The sequence below is a fragment of the Neodiprion pinetum genome, chromosome 2 (genome assembly GCF_021155775.2).
Source record: "Neodiprion pinetum isolate iyNeoPine1 chromosome 2, iyNeoPine1.2, whole genome shotgun sequence".
In the NCBI taxonomy this organism is placed as follows: domain Eukaryota; kingdom Metazoa; phylum Arthropoda; class Insecta; order Hymenoptera; family Diprionidae; genus Neodiprion; species Neodiprion pinetum.
The window spans coordinates 15,581,829-15,594,768 of NC_060233.1; the positions used below are offsets into that span (position 1 = coordinate 15,581,829).

General features: G+C 36.7%; 2 protein-coding genes across 5 annotated transcripts in view; both read left to right on the plus strand.

The window, feature by feature from the left end:
- LOC124212154 (very long chain fatty acid elongase 7-like) overlaps positions 1 to 6,544 on the plus strand; it is a 13,018-nt gene extending 6,474 nt beyond the window's left edge. The window contains exons 2-4 of the mRNA XM_046611948.2: positions 2,634 to 2,714; positions 2,792 to 3,063; positions 4,177 to 6,544. Of these exons, the coding sequence (XP_046467904.1) occupies positions 2,660 to 2,714; positions 2,792 to 3,063; positions 4,177 to 4,698 (849 nt within the window). The 5' untranslated portion in view covers positions 2,634 to 2,659 and the 3' untranslated portion in view covers positions 4,699 to 6,544. The remainder of the gene's footprint in view (positions 1 to 2,633; positions 2,715 to 2,791; positions 3,064 to 4,176) is intronic.
- Positions 6,545 to 7,702: 1,158 nt separating this feature from the next.
- Positions 7,703 to 12,679, plus strand: LOC124212090 (very long chain fatty acid elongase 7-like). Of its 4 annotated transcripts, none has more exons than XM_046611833.2 (4): positions 7,706 to 8,149; positions 8,222 to 8,300; positions 8,393 to 8,661; positions 11,934 to 12,679. In XM_046611833.2, exons 2-4 carry the CDS (start codon positions 8,252 to 8,254, stop codon positions 12,489 to 12,491), a joined length of 876 nt encoding a protein of 291 aa, XP_046467789.1. In that variant the 5' UTR covers positions 7,706 to 8,149; positions 8,222 to 8,251; the 3' UTR covers positions 12,492 to 12,679. The 4 variants fall into 4 exon arrangements, with proteins under 4 accessions (XP_046467791.1, XP_046467790.1, XP_046467789.1 ...); XM_046611832.2 differs by having other exon boundaries at positions 7,707 to 8,134; XM_046611835.2 differs by lacking the exon at positions 8,222 to 8,300 and having other exon boundaries at positions 7,703 to 8,134.
- The last annotated feature ends 261 nt before the right edge of the window (positions 12,680 to 12,940 follow it).

Genomic DNA, 12,940 nt, shown 5'->3' on the forward strand with positions numbered 1-12,940 from the left:
ATCAACATGGATTATATTTTCACATCAATAATTTTTCAAGTAATAAACATGTACCAAACTTGGTTACGGCAAAATGCCGACCGAAGAAAAGAACAAAGTACAAAGAACAAAGAACGGGTTCAAACCACGCGAGATTTCAATATATCTGTCATGTCGGTACCGTTGGCACTACTTCTCGCTGGAAATTGAGGTTAGAGTGGGATTCAGAAAATCTTTAAGTGGGAGGCGCTTAAAGTTCATATAAACTCGGCTACACATCAGCTTTAATGGAGGCGCAATTTAAGACCCCCAATTAAAGCGTATGTGTAGACCAGGCATGAAACGTCTTATTACCGTACATCATGCGCTCGGTGTGCTGGCACCCTTACTTCCCCTCTGTGCGAACTTCCGCACCACGTGGCAATAGATGTCGCGGCGGTCACCCCACTCTCGCATCTGATGGCTGTTCCCGTTGGCGTGACGGTGATCAGTCGCGTGAGGTTACTGGACGTGTGAAATAACGATAGTCGCGAAGTGGGGTAACTATTAACATCGCAATTCCACTCCCTTGCAACCTCGTATACCGCGATTTAAGCAGGGAGCAACGTAGTGCTTTCTCATTCGTAAAGGAATAAATAGCTGATCACGATCCAGAAGTCGTATGCTGCTCCATTCAGTCGTATTCGACAACTTACAACGGTTTAATGGGCTTTCTGGAATAACTTTGAGGTATTATCATTGAGAAAATAGAGTTGTAGCACAAAGGTCGGTCATTAATCATCGTAAAATCTCCGTGTCAATAATCCAAGAATATCTATAAGTAATTGCGAATTGTTTATTTCATCAGTAATGAATCCATGGAACTTGAGATTCGTGTCGAGGATTCGTTTTTTGTCAGAACGGAAATACTTTTTGATAGCGCGCCCCTGAATTTAGTAGAATTATCATCGAGAAAAGGTGGAAAAATATTCGTTGTAGATGAAATTTGGAAGTTTTGTTACATGAGTCTGTTCTTTATAATTTTTTCCACGAAAAGAAGAACAATTTTTCACTAACTTTAACACTTGAAAATTAGTAATTCATGATTTGGCTCACGTTCAAAAATTCATGATCGTCAGAAATTGCCGACTTATATGAGACTGTAGTTAGTAGTATTAACGTAACGATACATCAGGAAAAGAATCACTATTTGCGCAACTTTAGAATGACTTTGAAGAATTTAGTTTTCCCAAATAAGAGTATCTTTTGCTTATCATGGTTTTCTGAATTTCGGACATTGCTACAGGTGCAAAGTAACGATTTTTTCTAAACATACATCGTTACAGTAACGTTACTAACTTCATGCTGATCGACTTTTTATAACACAATATCGCCGGGTTAGTGGAATACAGAGATACGTCGCTTTCATTTTCGAAAAAGAGACACCCAGATTTTGAAGTTCAAGAAAGTGACACGTCGGTTTTGAGCTTCAAAAACGTGACACCTCGGGTTTGAAGTGAAAAATAGGACAACTCGCTTTTAGAGTTGGAAAAGGGGACACGTCGTTTCGATTTTCAAAAACAGGACATGTCGTAGATTTTTCTAATAAATTCATTTTTCATTTGTAATTATAATTTCTTTGTTTGCTGAATTGTTTTTCAAAGTGCAAAATTTTTAATTTTTAAAAAACATAATGCAGGTATATTATCACGTGCAATAAAAGTTGAAAAAAAAGATTGTCATAACGACGTGGCTTGTAAACGAGTCATTATTTCCATCATAATTCCCGTAGATTGCTTATTATTTATAGTCTTGTATATAATATTGTATATATTGCGTTAATCGCGTACTTACTTTGCCTGTGGCAGACAAAAAGACTTCCTATTCGTTTCACGCAGTTACGACTTTCAAAATAATAAAAATTTTACATTTAATAAAAGTGACGTAACTAAACATGTTTTACAAGTGATGAATAATGAACCTTATTTTTCAATATTATACATAATGGATACAATTTTTCACGTAGAATATAATTAATAAATTGTAATCGAAATTCGAGATTAAATTGCTCCGTTATTGGAAATAAAAAAGTTAATTATTTTGAATACATTATTCAAAATTACAAAAAATAAATCTTATCAAAAAATAAGACGTAATGTGGATACATATAAATTATTGTTATATTATAATTTTATATAATCTGCTGGAGTTTAGACTTATCAATGTAATAAATCATAGTAATAATCATGGAACTCAGAAGGAATTGAACGCTTTTCGCAAAGATCCTCAATGTCTTTTTTTTTTCTCAACGCACAGATCTAATTTCTTTTGACAATATTCGCGGGGATTGAATTGAATCTTTGGAGTTTTCAACGTTATTATAATATTAATATTATAAAATTAAAATTTGTGATAAGAAAATTTATCTGCGACCTGTCCTGTTTTTGACTTCAAAACCGAGGTGGATTTTTTTTCAATCTCAAAACGACGTGTCTTTTTTTTCAAGCTTAAAACGACGTGCCACGTTTTTCACCCTCAAAACCGAGGTGGCATCCACTAACCCGATGATATACTGATTCTCATTTAATAGTGTCTTCACATTGCTGTGATTCGCTAATTTTACCGCGAACTCTCCTCCACTGAAGAATTGAATCGAAGTGTATCGTATGTTCCAGATTCAAACGGTGGCTTACATAATCCTATGAAAATGTTGGACGATCTGTTGGGATGGCTTCATCCTCCTTACAATAATATCGGTACGATTAAGTAATGGTTGGCGAGGCTTACGAGTCGTTTAGCCGGTTGGCGATATTATTAATTTCATTTGTTTTAGATCCGAGAACCAACGAGTGGTTTTTATTGTCGGGAGCAGGTCCGATCACTATTATACTAGTGGCGTACATTTACATTTGTACTTCGGCAGGTGAAAGATATATGAAAGACAAGCAGCCCTATGATTTACGCAAGATTCTCATAGTGTACAACTTTATTCAAATTCTAATCAGTATTTACATATTTAAAGAAGGTTTAATGGCAGGCTGGCTGTACGATTTCAGCTACACGTGTCAGCCAAATGATTATTCGGAGAGTGAATCAGCAATGCGAGTAAGTAGAATGATCAATATTTCAGTAGCAGTACATTGGCGAAATTTGAGAACATTAAATACTAAATTTTCTTGGGAACTTGGACAGAATTGATAAGATTCAACTTATCAAAATTTGCAACGTTTCGTTTTTTATTTTATTTAAATTGATTTATTGGCAGAATGAATTTATAATTTTATTAAAAAATGTATATATCTGTCTAGTCTTATTTAAACATAGTTTTGAGTTGGTGTTATGGACCAAAGGATTTTAACGAGGATTTAACCTCAAAACTTGCCTGATGAAGTTGGAAAATAAATGAAACCAACGAAACGTTGCAAATTTTGATAAGTTGAATCTTATCAATTCTGTCCAAGTTCCCAAGAAAATTTAGTATTTATTACATTTAACATGGATGATAACCAAGATTTGGATTTGAGAACATTGTGTTGACTAATTTTTATTCAGAATAATAATTCTGAGTGAAGGTTCTGAAATTTATCAGAAACATATTGCCTTTACCCAAAAAGTTTGGACGAATGAAACTTTGCAGCGTTTAAAATATTCGAGCAACGTTATAGAAATTTAACTGTGCACCGTTGCAAATGTATCAGACAAATTGCGCAATATTACAAAAACGACGGGCACCAACATAACTTTGCGAGTTTTGAAATATTCCAAACACACGGCGCTATATTTTTGCCTTGCATTGTTTAAAACGTTTTAAATACATTCCGCGAAGTCAGCGAAACATTGTAACGTCGCATTTTCGCAATTGAAGTACTGACTAATGGGCAAAAGAAGGTGCTATTTCAGAAAATGGGAGAAGAACGGGCTATTTTGGGAAATATTAAAGAATGGGCAGTTTCGCATACATTGTCTTCAGTGTCGGTAACGTTAACCACAATAATCGCAGGCAAAATAGACCATTTTTCATACGCTTCTCGTGATGGACCGTGTTAGCACTTTCAGACACAGCCTCCTCTTCTGTCCAGTAATCGATCAAGAAATATTATCGCAATGTTTCAGTAACATCGCCTACTTTGTGGATTATGCGATTTGATTTATAAGCACTGCTTATTATACATATACCTATTATAATGTATTGACGACGGTTCAACAAATGATTTTTAGATAGCCAGAGCTTGTCATTCATACTTCCTCGTCAAGCTGTTTGAACTTCTGGACACCTTATTCTTTGTACTTCGGAAAAAGCAGCGTCAAATAACTTTCCTCCACCTCTATCATCACACCGTAATGCTACTATCAACTTGGGTTGGAACTCGTTATTTCAGTGGAACGTTACATTTGACATTTTTGGGGTTGGCAAACAGCTTTGTTCATATAATTATGTACGGCTATTACATGCTGACGGCCTTCGGGCCGGAAATGCAAAAATCCCTAATGGCCTGGAAAAAGTATCTAACAATAATGCAAATAGTACAATTCGGCGCTGTTGGCATACACGCTGCACAGATATTTTTCATTGAATGTGACGTATCAAAACTACTGGCTACACTTGTTTGCCTGAATAGTATTATATTCATCTACCTCTTCTCGTCTTTTTATATTCAGAATTATTGTAAGAGTGACACCAACCATGTAAGAAACACAAGTTCATCGAAAACTGGTTACACTAGTAAAAAATCTGAATAAAAAATATTCTTTAACAATATGATAATGGCAAGTGATTTAGAAATATAAATATGAAGGACAAAAAACGGATCTATTCCGAACGGCATTGATTCTACAGAAACCAGTTCTAGAACTAATTTTATAAATGAAATTGTATCGTATGTGTATGTGTAATATGTTATTTATAATATATTGTTTGTGATAGGTTTAATTATGTATACAATCAGTCCTAAAATTATTTTTGTACAATCGGTATTGTCGTCCATTTTACTTTTTACGGTTGAAATATTCGAGACAATTCTTCTGGAGAATTTAGAAACCTGAATATTCTTGCCGAAATTTGGTTCTATGGAACAGGTCCGTAGAATCGGTCCTTACGTTCATCAATATAATGTATAAATGGATTCTGGAGAATCAGTCTAACGTCAGGTAATATTCTTTAGAAACACAATTTGTAAAATGGCAATTACGGCGGAATCGAACTTTTAGAATTAAATCCCTCTCATTGTACTCCTATAAAAACCTACGAGGCTGAAGTTAGCCGCAGGGTTCAGCTGCCGGTTATCGAAATCCAGGGACGAATGGGGGCCTGAAGCCCCCAACCCGAGTCTTCCGATCTTACGTCCTGGCATCCATTGAATAGTGTGAATACTCAAGTAAACATGTGACTTTGTGAAAATATAGTCATGAGCTCCCGATAAACAATGCAATTCGTCAGTATTGGAGTGTTCCATCGGTCTCGGAGAGGGTATCATTTGCTTTCGCGGGTGAAACTGCGCATTTTGACATGGAACTCCCACCACTATTTCAGGGGTAGAACAAGGAATATTTGCGAATTTTTTCAGAATTTTCACACTTTTCCGAGTCATCGACAACAACGCTGAACTTGAAAAATTCGACTTCTTGTTACGTCCGGCGTATCGCCACGCGTCTCTATGACTGTATGTTACATATTTTTACAAAGTTCTATGTTTACTTGAGTATTCGCACTATTCAATGTATGCCAAAACGTAAGAATCGGAAGTTTCAGGTAGGGGACCTCAGGCCCCCATTCGTCCTTGGATTTTGAGAACCGGGCGGCGTCTGAAACCTGCGGCTAACCTTGGCGTTGTAAAACACCTAGGCATACCAAATATTTTCAGGGCTGAAATAATTGTCAAAGAAGTAAACCAATAAAAGAATAGAAGTAGCATAAAGTAGACTGTCCTTATTCTTGTCAAACTCCGTCTCCTTTGGAGTACATTGTATTTTCAAGATTGGATTTGAGTGTTATTAAAAAAAATCGTTCAAGTAAGTGAAATGTTGCTTACATTATACCACATACGTAATCAATACACATATATTCATTACATAGGTAAAAGAATTGAAGGAGTTCGACTACTGTATCCGAAGTAATGAAAAATCCCATGTGTTCTTGTACCACGGGTTCAGCTATCCGCCATGTCTGGCTCAAATCTCGTCGAGCATTGAAACAGACAATATACCTAAGCTTGGACCACGGTTGAAATGACAAAACCAGGCCGATAATGAACAGTGTGTTCTGTCAGCGCACGGCTCAGTCTTGTATAATTGTACATCCATTCTTGATTCAATACTTTAAAATCACTGGACCCAATGCTTGGGAAACGTATGGGTTCAATGTTCAATTTCCACCAATACCATACGTTTACCAATGAGAGGACCGCGAAAGGTAAAATGAACGAAACAACTGTTTGTCAAACGCTTCGTTATTGGTTAAAATAATACGGGATGTATAGACCACATGTTTTCGTGGATTACGACATCTTCGATGCCTACTGCTCTTAGAGATGTTACTAGGCAAATGGATTGATACGTCATGTATTGTTACATTTTACACAAGGTTCTAAATATTGTTTTGTATTTCGTTTGAAGTTGTTCTTTTATTTTTACTCAAACCTCCATACCATAATTTTTTATAATCTTCTTTCCCGCTTTCGGAAAGCTCTGTTATTTTTATTTTCCAACGGTTTACTTATTTTCTATCTTATCAAGATATAAAAATTCTAAGAAATCTTACTTGCACTTGTGCATTGGAGAGAATTTTTATCTCAGGTATAAAAAAAAATATATGCAAAGTAAACAAAATGCCCGAAAATATCTGTTACATATATTTTCGAGGATGCAGAACCTGGCACGATAGCTGTTCTGGCTATGATCCCGCCATGATAAAATAGGCTATTTGGCATATACAACAGATAAAGGAAGAATTTTTATCGGCACCGTACCGACCCACCACCCCTACGCCTAGGCTGCAGTATTGTGAAGGGTGATTAAGAAGGCCAAAAATATTTTTTACATACATGCAATCACCTCGTTGGTTCAACTTCCTTGAAATTGGGAAGAACCAATCAGAGAGTTCGATAGATTCTTCAAATAAGAGGAACGTTGCTCAGCTAGAATTGAATCACTTGTAAACGATCCTTTTGCCAGAGCACTTCTAAAAAGCCTTCTTTTGCAACACTACTTCTCTCAATGACACACTTTAGATACTTGTTTAAAATCTTCTTACAATAGACGTTCTAAATCTCGACCTTTCAGCGTGGGCATCTTCTTCAACTAAGAACTGAAAATGTGTCAATAAAATTTTTTGAACTAACTACGTTTACTTTTATCCATAAACATATATACTGAAATAATTTATGTTCGCAACTATTATTGCACGAAGCGTGTGACTCGATAATCGCAATGTCATGATTAAGGTCGAACTGTGATAAGTCAACCTCAATGCCGCACGAATAAAAATACAATATCCATTTCAAAGAAAGATTCAGGTCTTGAAATGACCTGATAATGAAACAGAGGAAATGAACATCGCAGAATTATCGCTAAGGTATTCTCTAATTAGAAAACAGTGTGAAAAATAATGCTTCAATGAACCGTACGAGTACTAAAATTTCTAATTCTATTCCGACTCGATAAACTTGGTAGTTGTACGGGATGTTTCCGACTAAATGCCACAGTATGTAGGGTTGCCTACTACTCAGGGAACAAATATCAGTAAAAACTATCGAGTCATTTAATCATTTCAAAGTAACTCCGAGACGCGATCACTGAATGTTTCAACGTAGGTTATAAACAACGAAAAACTGTTTGGCCACATCCATACAACTCTGCCAAGGCAAGACGGGCAATTCCAACTTATTCGCGAGGACTTTGAACGCGCTACTTATCGATAACTCGTACCGACGTTTGTTTCCCTCAGTGGCAGACAACCCAAGATACTGTGGTGTTTACTCGGAAACAACCTGTACACGAGGCATGAAAAATGCAGTTGGACACATAAATTGAATATGCAATTGTTACTTGCTGTTCATGATACTACAAGTGAAGTTTCAGAATCGTTAGTTACAATTTCAATTTCTGCTGATGTACTGCGGGCAAATGCCTGAATAGCAAGTATTCCAAAAACTCACTGAAAATACATTCCGCATAGCAGGTATTGAATCAGTTTGTATGTATTCGCATATTTCGCCACCATTTCACTTCAACTTACCAATAATTCGGTACAATTTGTGCTTTTCAGCTAAACACGCTTCCCGTATTATTAACAAAAATGTTAAATCGCCTTCTCGGATGGTTTTACCCATCGTACCATAATAATGGTTCGTTCATGAGTATTTTATAAAATTGCCCACGCTACTTGGTTTAAATTACTAGGCCACTCAACTGAACTTTGGGTTAACTTTTTCCCCAGACCCCAGAACTGCCGAGTGGTTTTTAATGTCGGGACCAGGGCCTGTGATTATTATACTGGCGATGTACCTGTATATCTGCACTTCAGGCCGAAGTTTCATGAGAGACAAGCCACCCTACACGTTGCGCAAAACTATGATTGTGCACAACTTGATTCAAGTCTTTTTCAACATTTATTTAATCCGAGAGGGCTTAATGGCAGGCTGGCTTTACGATTACAGCTACTCGTGTCAACCATTCGTTTATTCGGAAAGCCCGTCGGATATTCGGGTGAGTTCAATTTGTAGATTAAGATTGTTTTCATGTATGGAAAGGAAATGTTGGTGAAAGTTGACAGGCTGAATTTCAGCGATTAACTGCTCATGAGCGAGCTTCAGCTGTAAGACGCGGTTTGCGGAACTTATGTATTTTAACGCTCGTAAGATTTTCGAGAGCGGAATGCTCGTAATTACCAACGCTGGTGGGAGTCTTTGTCTTTATGATGTTTAATGAACCTTGAAATAATTAAGAAAAAAAGTTACGTGCTCGAAAAAGGAAGGTGGATGGTTAATCTTTTCCTAATTAAAGATCCCTGTGGTTTGACTATCTATTTCTTTGGCAGGCGTCGGATTTTACTCCGTTGCAGTGAACTTTACAGACGCAGGATTGAGGGGTTGACGTCCCTGCCTTCCCACAAACTCAGGTTTTTACACCGTTCGTGTGATTGGATAAATTGAGACGCACCGTTTTACCGTTGCTGCAGTTTCGCAAATACCAAAGATTGTCGTCCCTGTGTGGTTTGCTACTAACCTTCAATGACTATTTATAGAGATCGCTATTTGGAGTGTGATCATACCTGTAAACATGAAAATCATGTCTTATCTTATATTGAATTTCACCACTGAGGCAGAAAGTAAACATTATTCGACATAACCTCTCAATCGGTAGATATCGCACAAGGCGACGACGTATTGATAAAATTCAAACAATTAATACTGATTTAACGCAAATCAAAGACCACACACTGTAAGCAAGCTGAATGTGGATGCGTAGTCAGATGTTTCTAAAGGATAAAAGCATAGTAATTATGAAAGTGACTCATCGGTTATTGTCACGGCGTAGAACGCATTGGAAGGCTACGATCGAATTTAGAGTTAAATTTTAAAGATAGAACAATTCGTAAGCCAAGCGCCTTGGCAGATAGAGTAGAATTATGGGATATAGGGATAGACGCATAGCGGTTCTTTCAGCTACTGAAGGAAATCGAAATATTTAGAGTCTAGCTGAAGTAGAACTATAAACAAATTTAACTTTGTAAAACTCAGGAGCGTAACCTATGAATTGAGTATTTGAATGAAATTTTTTTTTCCATTTTTAGGGGTGCATAATGCAGTGCAAGCCAAAATAATGAGGACGTATTTTTTGTTTTTCGTTAAAAATGATAATTTTTCATGTTATAGGTGATTGAATTTCACTGATTTTAATATATATAGATATATCTTAACATGGGTGACGTCACAATGTTATAGTTTTCAATCTGTTATATTAATGGCAATTTTGATTCAATCGAAAAAATAAAAAATAAGTCCAAAATATTTTTTTCCAATCTACAAGAATATGAAATAAAAAAATTTCATTCAAATACTCAATTGCGTAATTTGTTCTTTATTTTATTTTACCTTTTGTTTTTTCGTTCTTGCATGAGCATGCGACATTCTTGATACCAAAAGATTGTATTTCTTTGAATTGATTTGGTTGATTAAATATTACGGTGTATCAAAACTTGCTTTCTTACTCAGGTAACAACTTGTCAAAGATAAGTAAAATCATTCAAGTAGAGAGGGAACAGCAACGGAGTAAAATCATGGGAACAGAAAATCTACATGGAGTAAAATCCATTATTAGAGGAGGGAATACGGCTAGAAGGAAAAACTCAGCCTTCGAAAAAATAGCTTAGGGTACAACGGCGAGTCCGAATCTGGTCAAAACATAGCACGGCGTCATAGCCCGCGTCTGTGGGAAACTATGGACGACAAACTGTCAACCCTGCGTCTGCAAGTCCGCTGCACCAGAGTCAAATCCCGCGTCAGCTTAGATTAGAGGTAGGTAGAGAACAGGAACTTTTTTGGTCAGAAAAGAAACCAATCTCCTACGTTCCGTTTTCAACACGGAGCTCCTTTTTTTATAAATTATATAAAGGTCCTTTCACATCACCGAGACAAAGACATCCACTGGCGTAGGTGATTACGGTCGTCATCCCAATGCTGCAAATTGTTGGGTGTCGATCAAGTCTCTGGCACTGGACTAGATTCTCTTATAGCAGGACGTCCCGTTGTTGTCCCCGCCAAACGTGGCGCTAGTAGTCACATACTTTACCCCCTACGCTCCTCACTCTCCGAAAATCTGCTCTCTGCGTTGTTCTTAACCTCCGTACAACCAATAGGGACCGCGCATTGTGAGCAGGTGACTACTAGCGCCGCGTAGTGGCAGAATATACTAACGGGAACACGTTATACCACCAGTGTCAGGTGTCAGGGGCCTGGTGTAGATGAATGTAGCTGCGGTAACGTCGAGGATCGTCAAAAAACACAACAAGTATGCTACGCGTGAGTTGAAAGCAGACAGAAAGTGCTAATGGCGGTAATTTCAAAACCTTTCCAGCAAGAAAATTGGCATTTGTAATTTCGTTTTAATCAATAATGTCTTTTAATACGTGTCAAAATAATTGTCAATAGAATAGAGCATCTGTTTTTGAGGGGTTTAAAAAATATTTTGGAAAGGTAATAAAATTATTGCGTGACTTTATTTTGATGATTCGATTGGATTTTTATCAGACGTACCGAACGTTTTGAAACCGACCAAAAAATTAATTTATCTCGTCTCGGATCATCCAGCCCCCCTACTTTCGAATACCATCGTATCAACTATATACACGTAATTGAAACATTAATTTTCATAAAGCATACAATATACATATATCAGCTTTGTGTTGATGCAATCTTACTGCAATTATGACGTGTCAGTTGAATAAATTGCAATATTGCAACAATCCATCTGCAATGTTTCATACAGAAGCTGTTAATTGTAATATTGCTACAATGTGTCTGGATGGTAACCGCAACTGCGATATAGCAATGTTGTTGTAATGTTGATTCAATATTTTGTACTGTGTGTGATCTTGGTTGCTTCACAAACCTTAGATTGATTGATTATGTGTAATCACGATGATTTTTTGCTTCAGACGTTCAGTTTTGCTGCTATATTTAGTTCAATTCACATATAATCCAATTGATTTCAAATGTATTTTGATGAGACAGATGAAATGAGTGTTTATACATCATCAAATCTTGCAGTAAAATCGTAACAACGTCACTTGGCAAGGTTAAAATTTGTAAGACACATTGTGCAATTTTTTCGCTGTATATTTTGAGTGAACACGTGAAACTGTATTATGCCTGTAATTTTGCTGCTATAGTAAAAGGATAGAAATATTGCAGTAACATTCGCCAAATGTTGCGTGGTAACGTGGGCTTACGAACTTAAACCGTTTTAATAATTTACAGATGGCGAGAAGCGTACACCTGTACTTCATTTGCAAGATCATCCAACTTTTAGATACGGTATTCGTTGTACTCCGCAAGAAGGAACGTCAATTATCTTTATTTCATGTTTGTTACCACATTACAGCGGTGACTTATTCTTGGATTGGAGTCCGTTACATGGCTGGTGGTCATTCAACGTTTATCGGACTATTGAACTGTTTTGTTCTGACATTTGTATACAGCTATTACTTACTCGCTGCAATTGGGCCGAAAGTACAGAAGTACCTGGTGTGGAAAAAGTATCTGACTGCACTACAAATCGTACGATTTGTTATTGCAGATTTACACAGTATACAAGTGTTCTTCATCGACTGTACCGTTCCAAAGTCAACAGCTCTGGGCACAATAGTGATCAGCACTACTTTTACGTACATGCTCGCATCCTTTTATGTCCAAAATTACCATAAAAGTAACGTTAATAACGTGGCGTGCGTAGGTGTCTCAAAAAATAATTCCAGCAGTCTGAAATCTAATAAAAAAGATTTTAAACTTCAAAGTATCCCTGGACAGTGTGATTAAGTTGCATGCTATATCAATTGAAAGTACGGATGGTTGAGGGTCGTAACTTAAGGAATCCTCATATCAAATTGGGCTATGGTGTTGTAATCGAATATCGTAAATCGATTCCACGGTAACATGAAGTTGTTTTATACTGTCTATACCTGTTCTATGTTAAATTAATAAAGTTACAATGTTCATGGTTTTAATAGCTTCGTCAAATTATTACTACAATGTGGTCCGTAAAATAGGGAATTACGTATTTTTCATTATGCGCTGGAATTCAGAATCAAATATCTATTTATTAAGCCTATATCTATACAGAATGAATTGCTCACGATAGAATAGTCAGTCGTCTGCTACAATTTGATGCGCATGCGCTGCAATCTGAGAGCAGTTAGCTAGGATGATCAAGCGTCACGAATATAACCTCAAAAATGTTGGCAGTTGTCGCTAGCAGTTGTGTTACA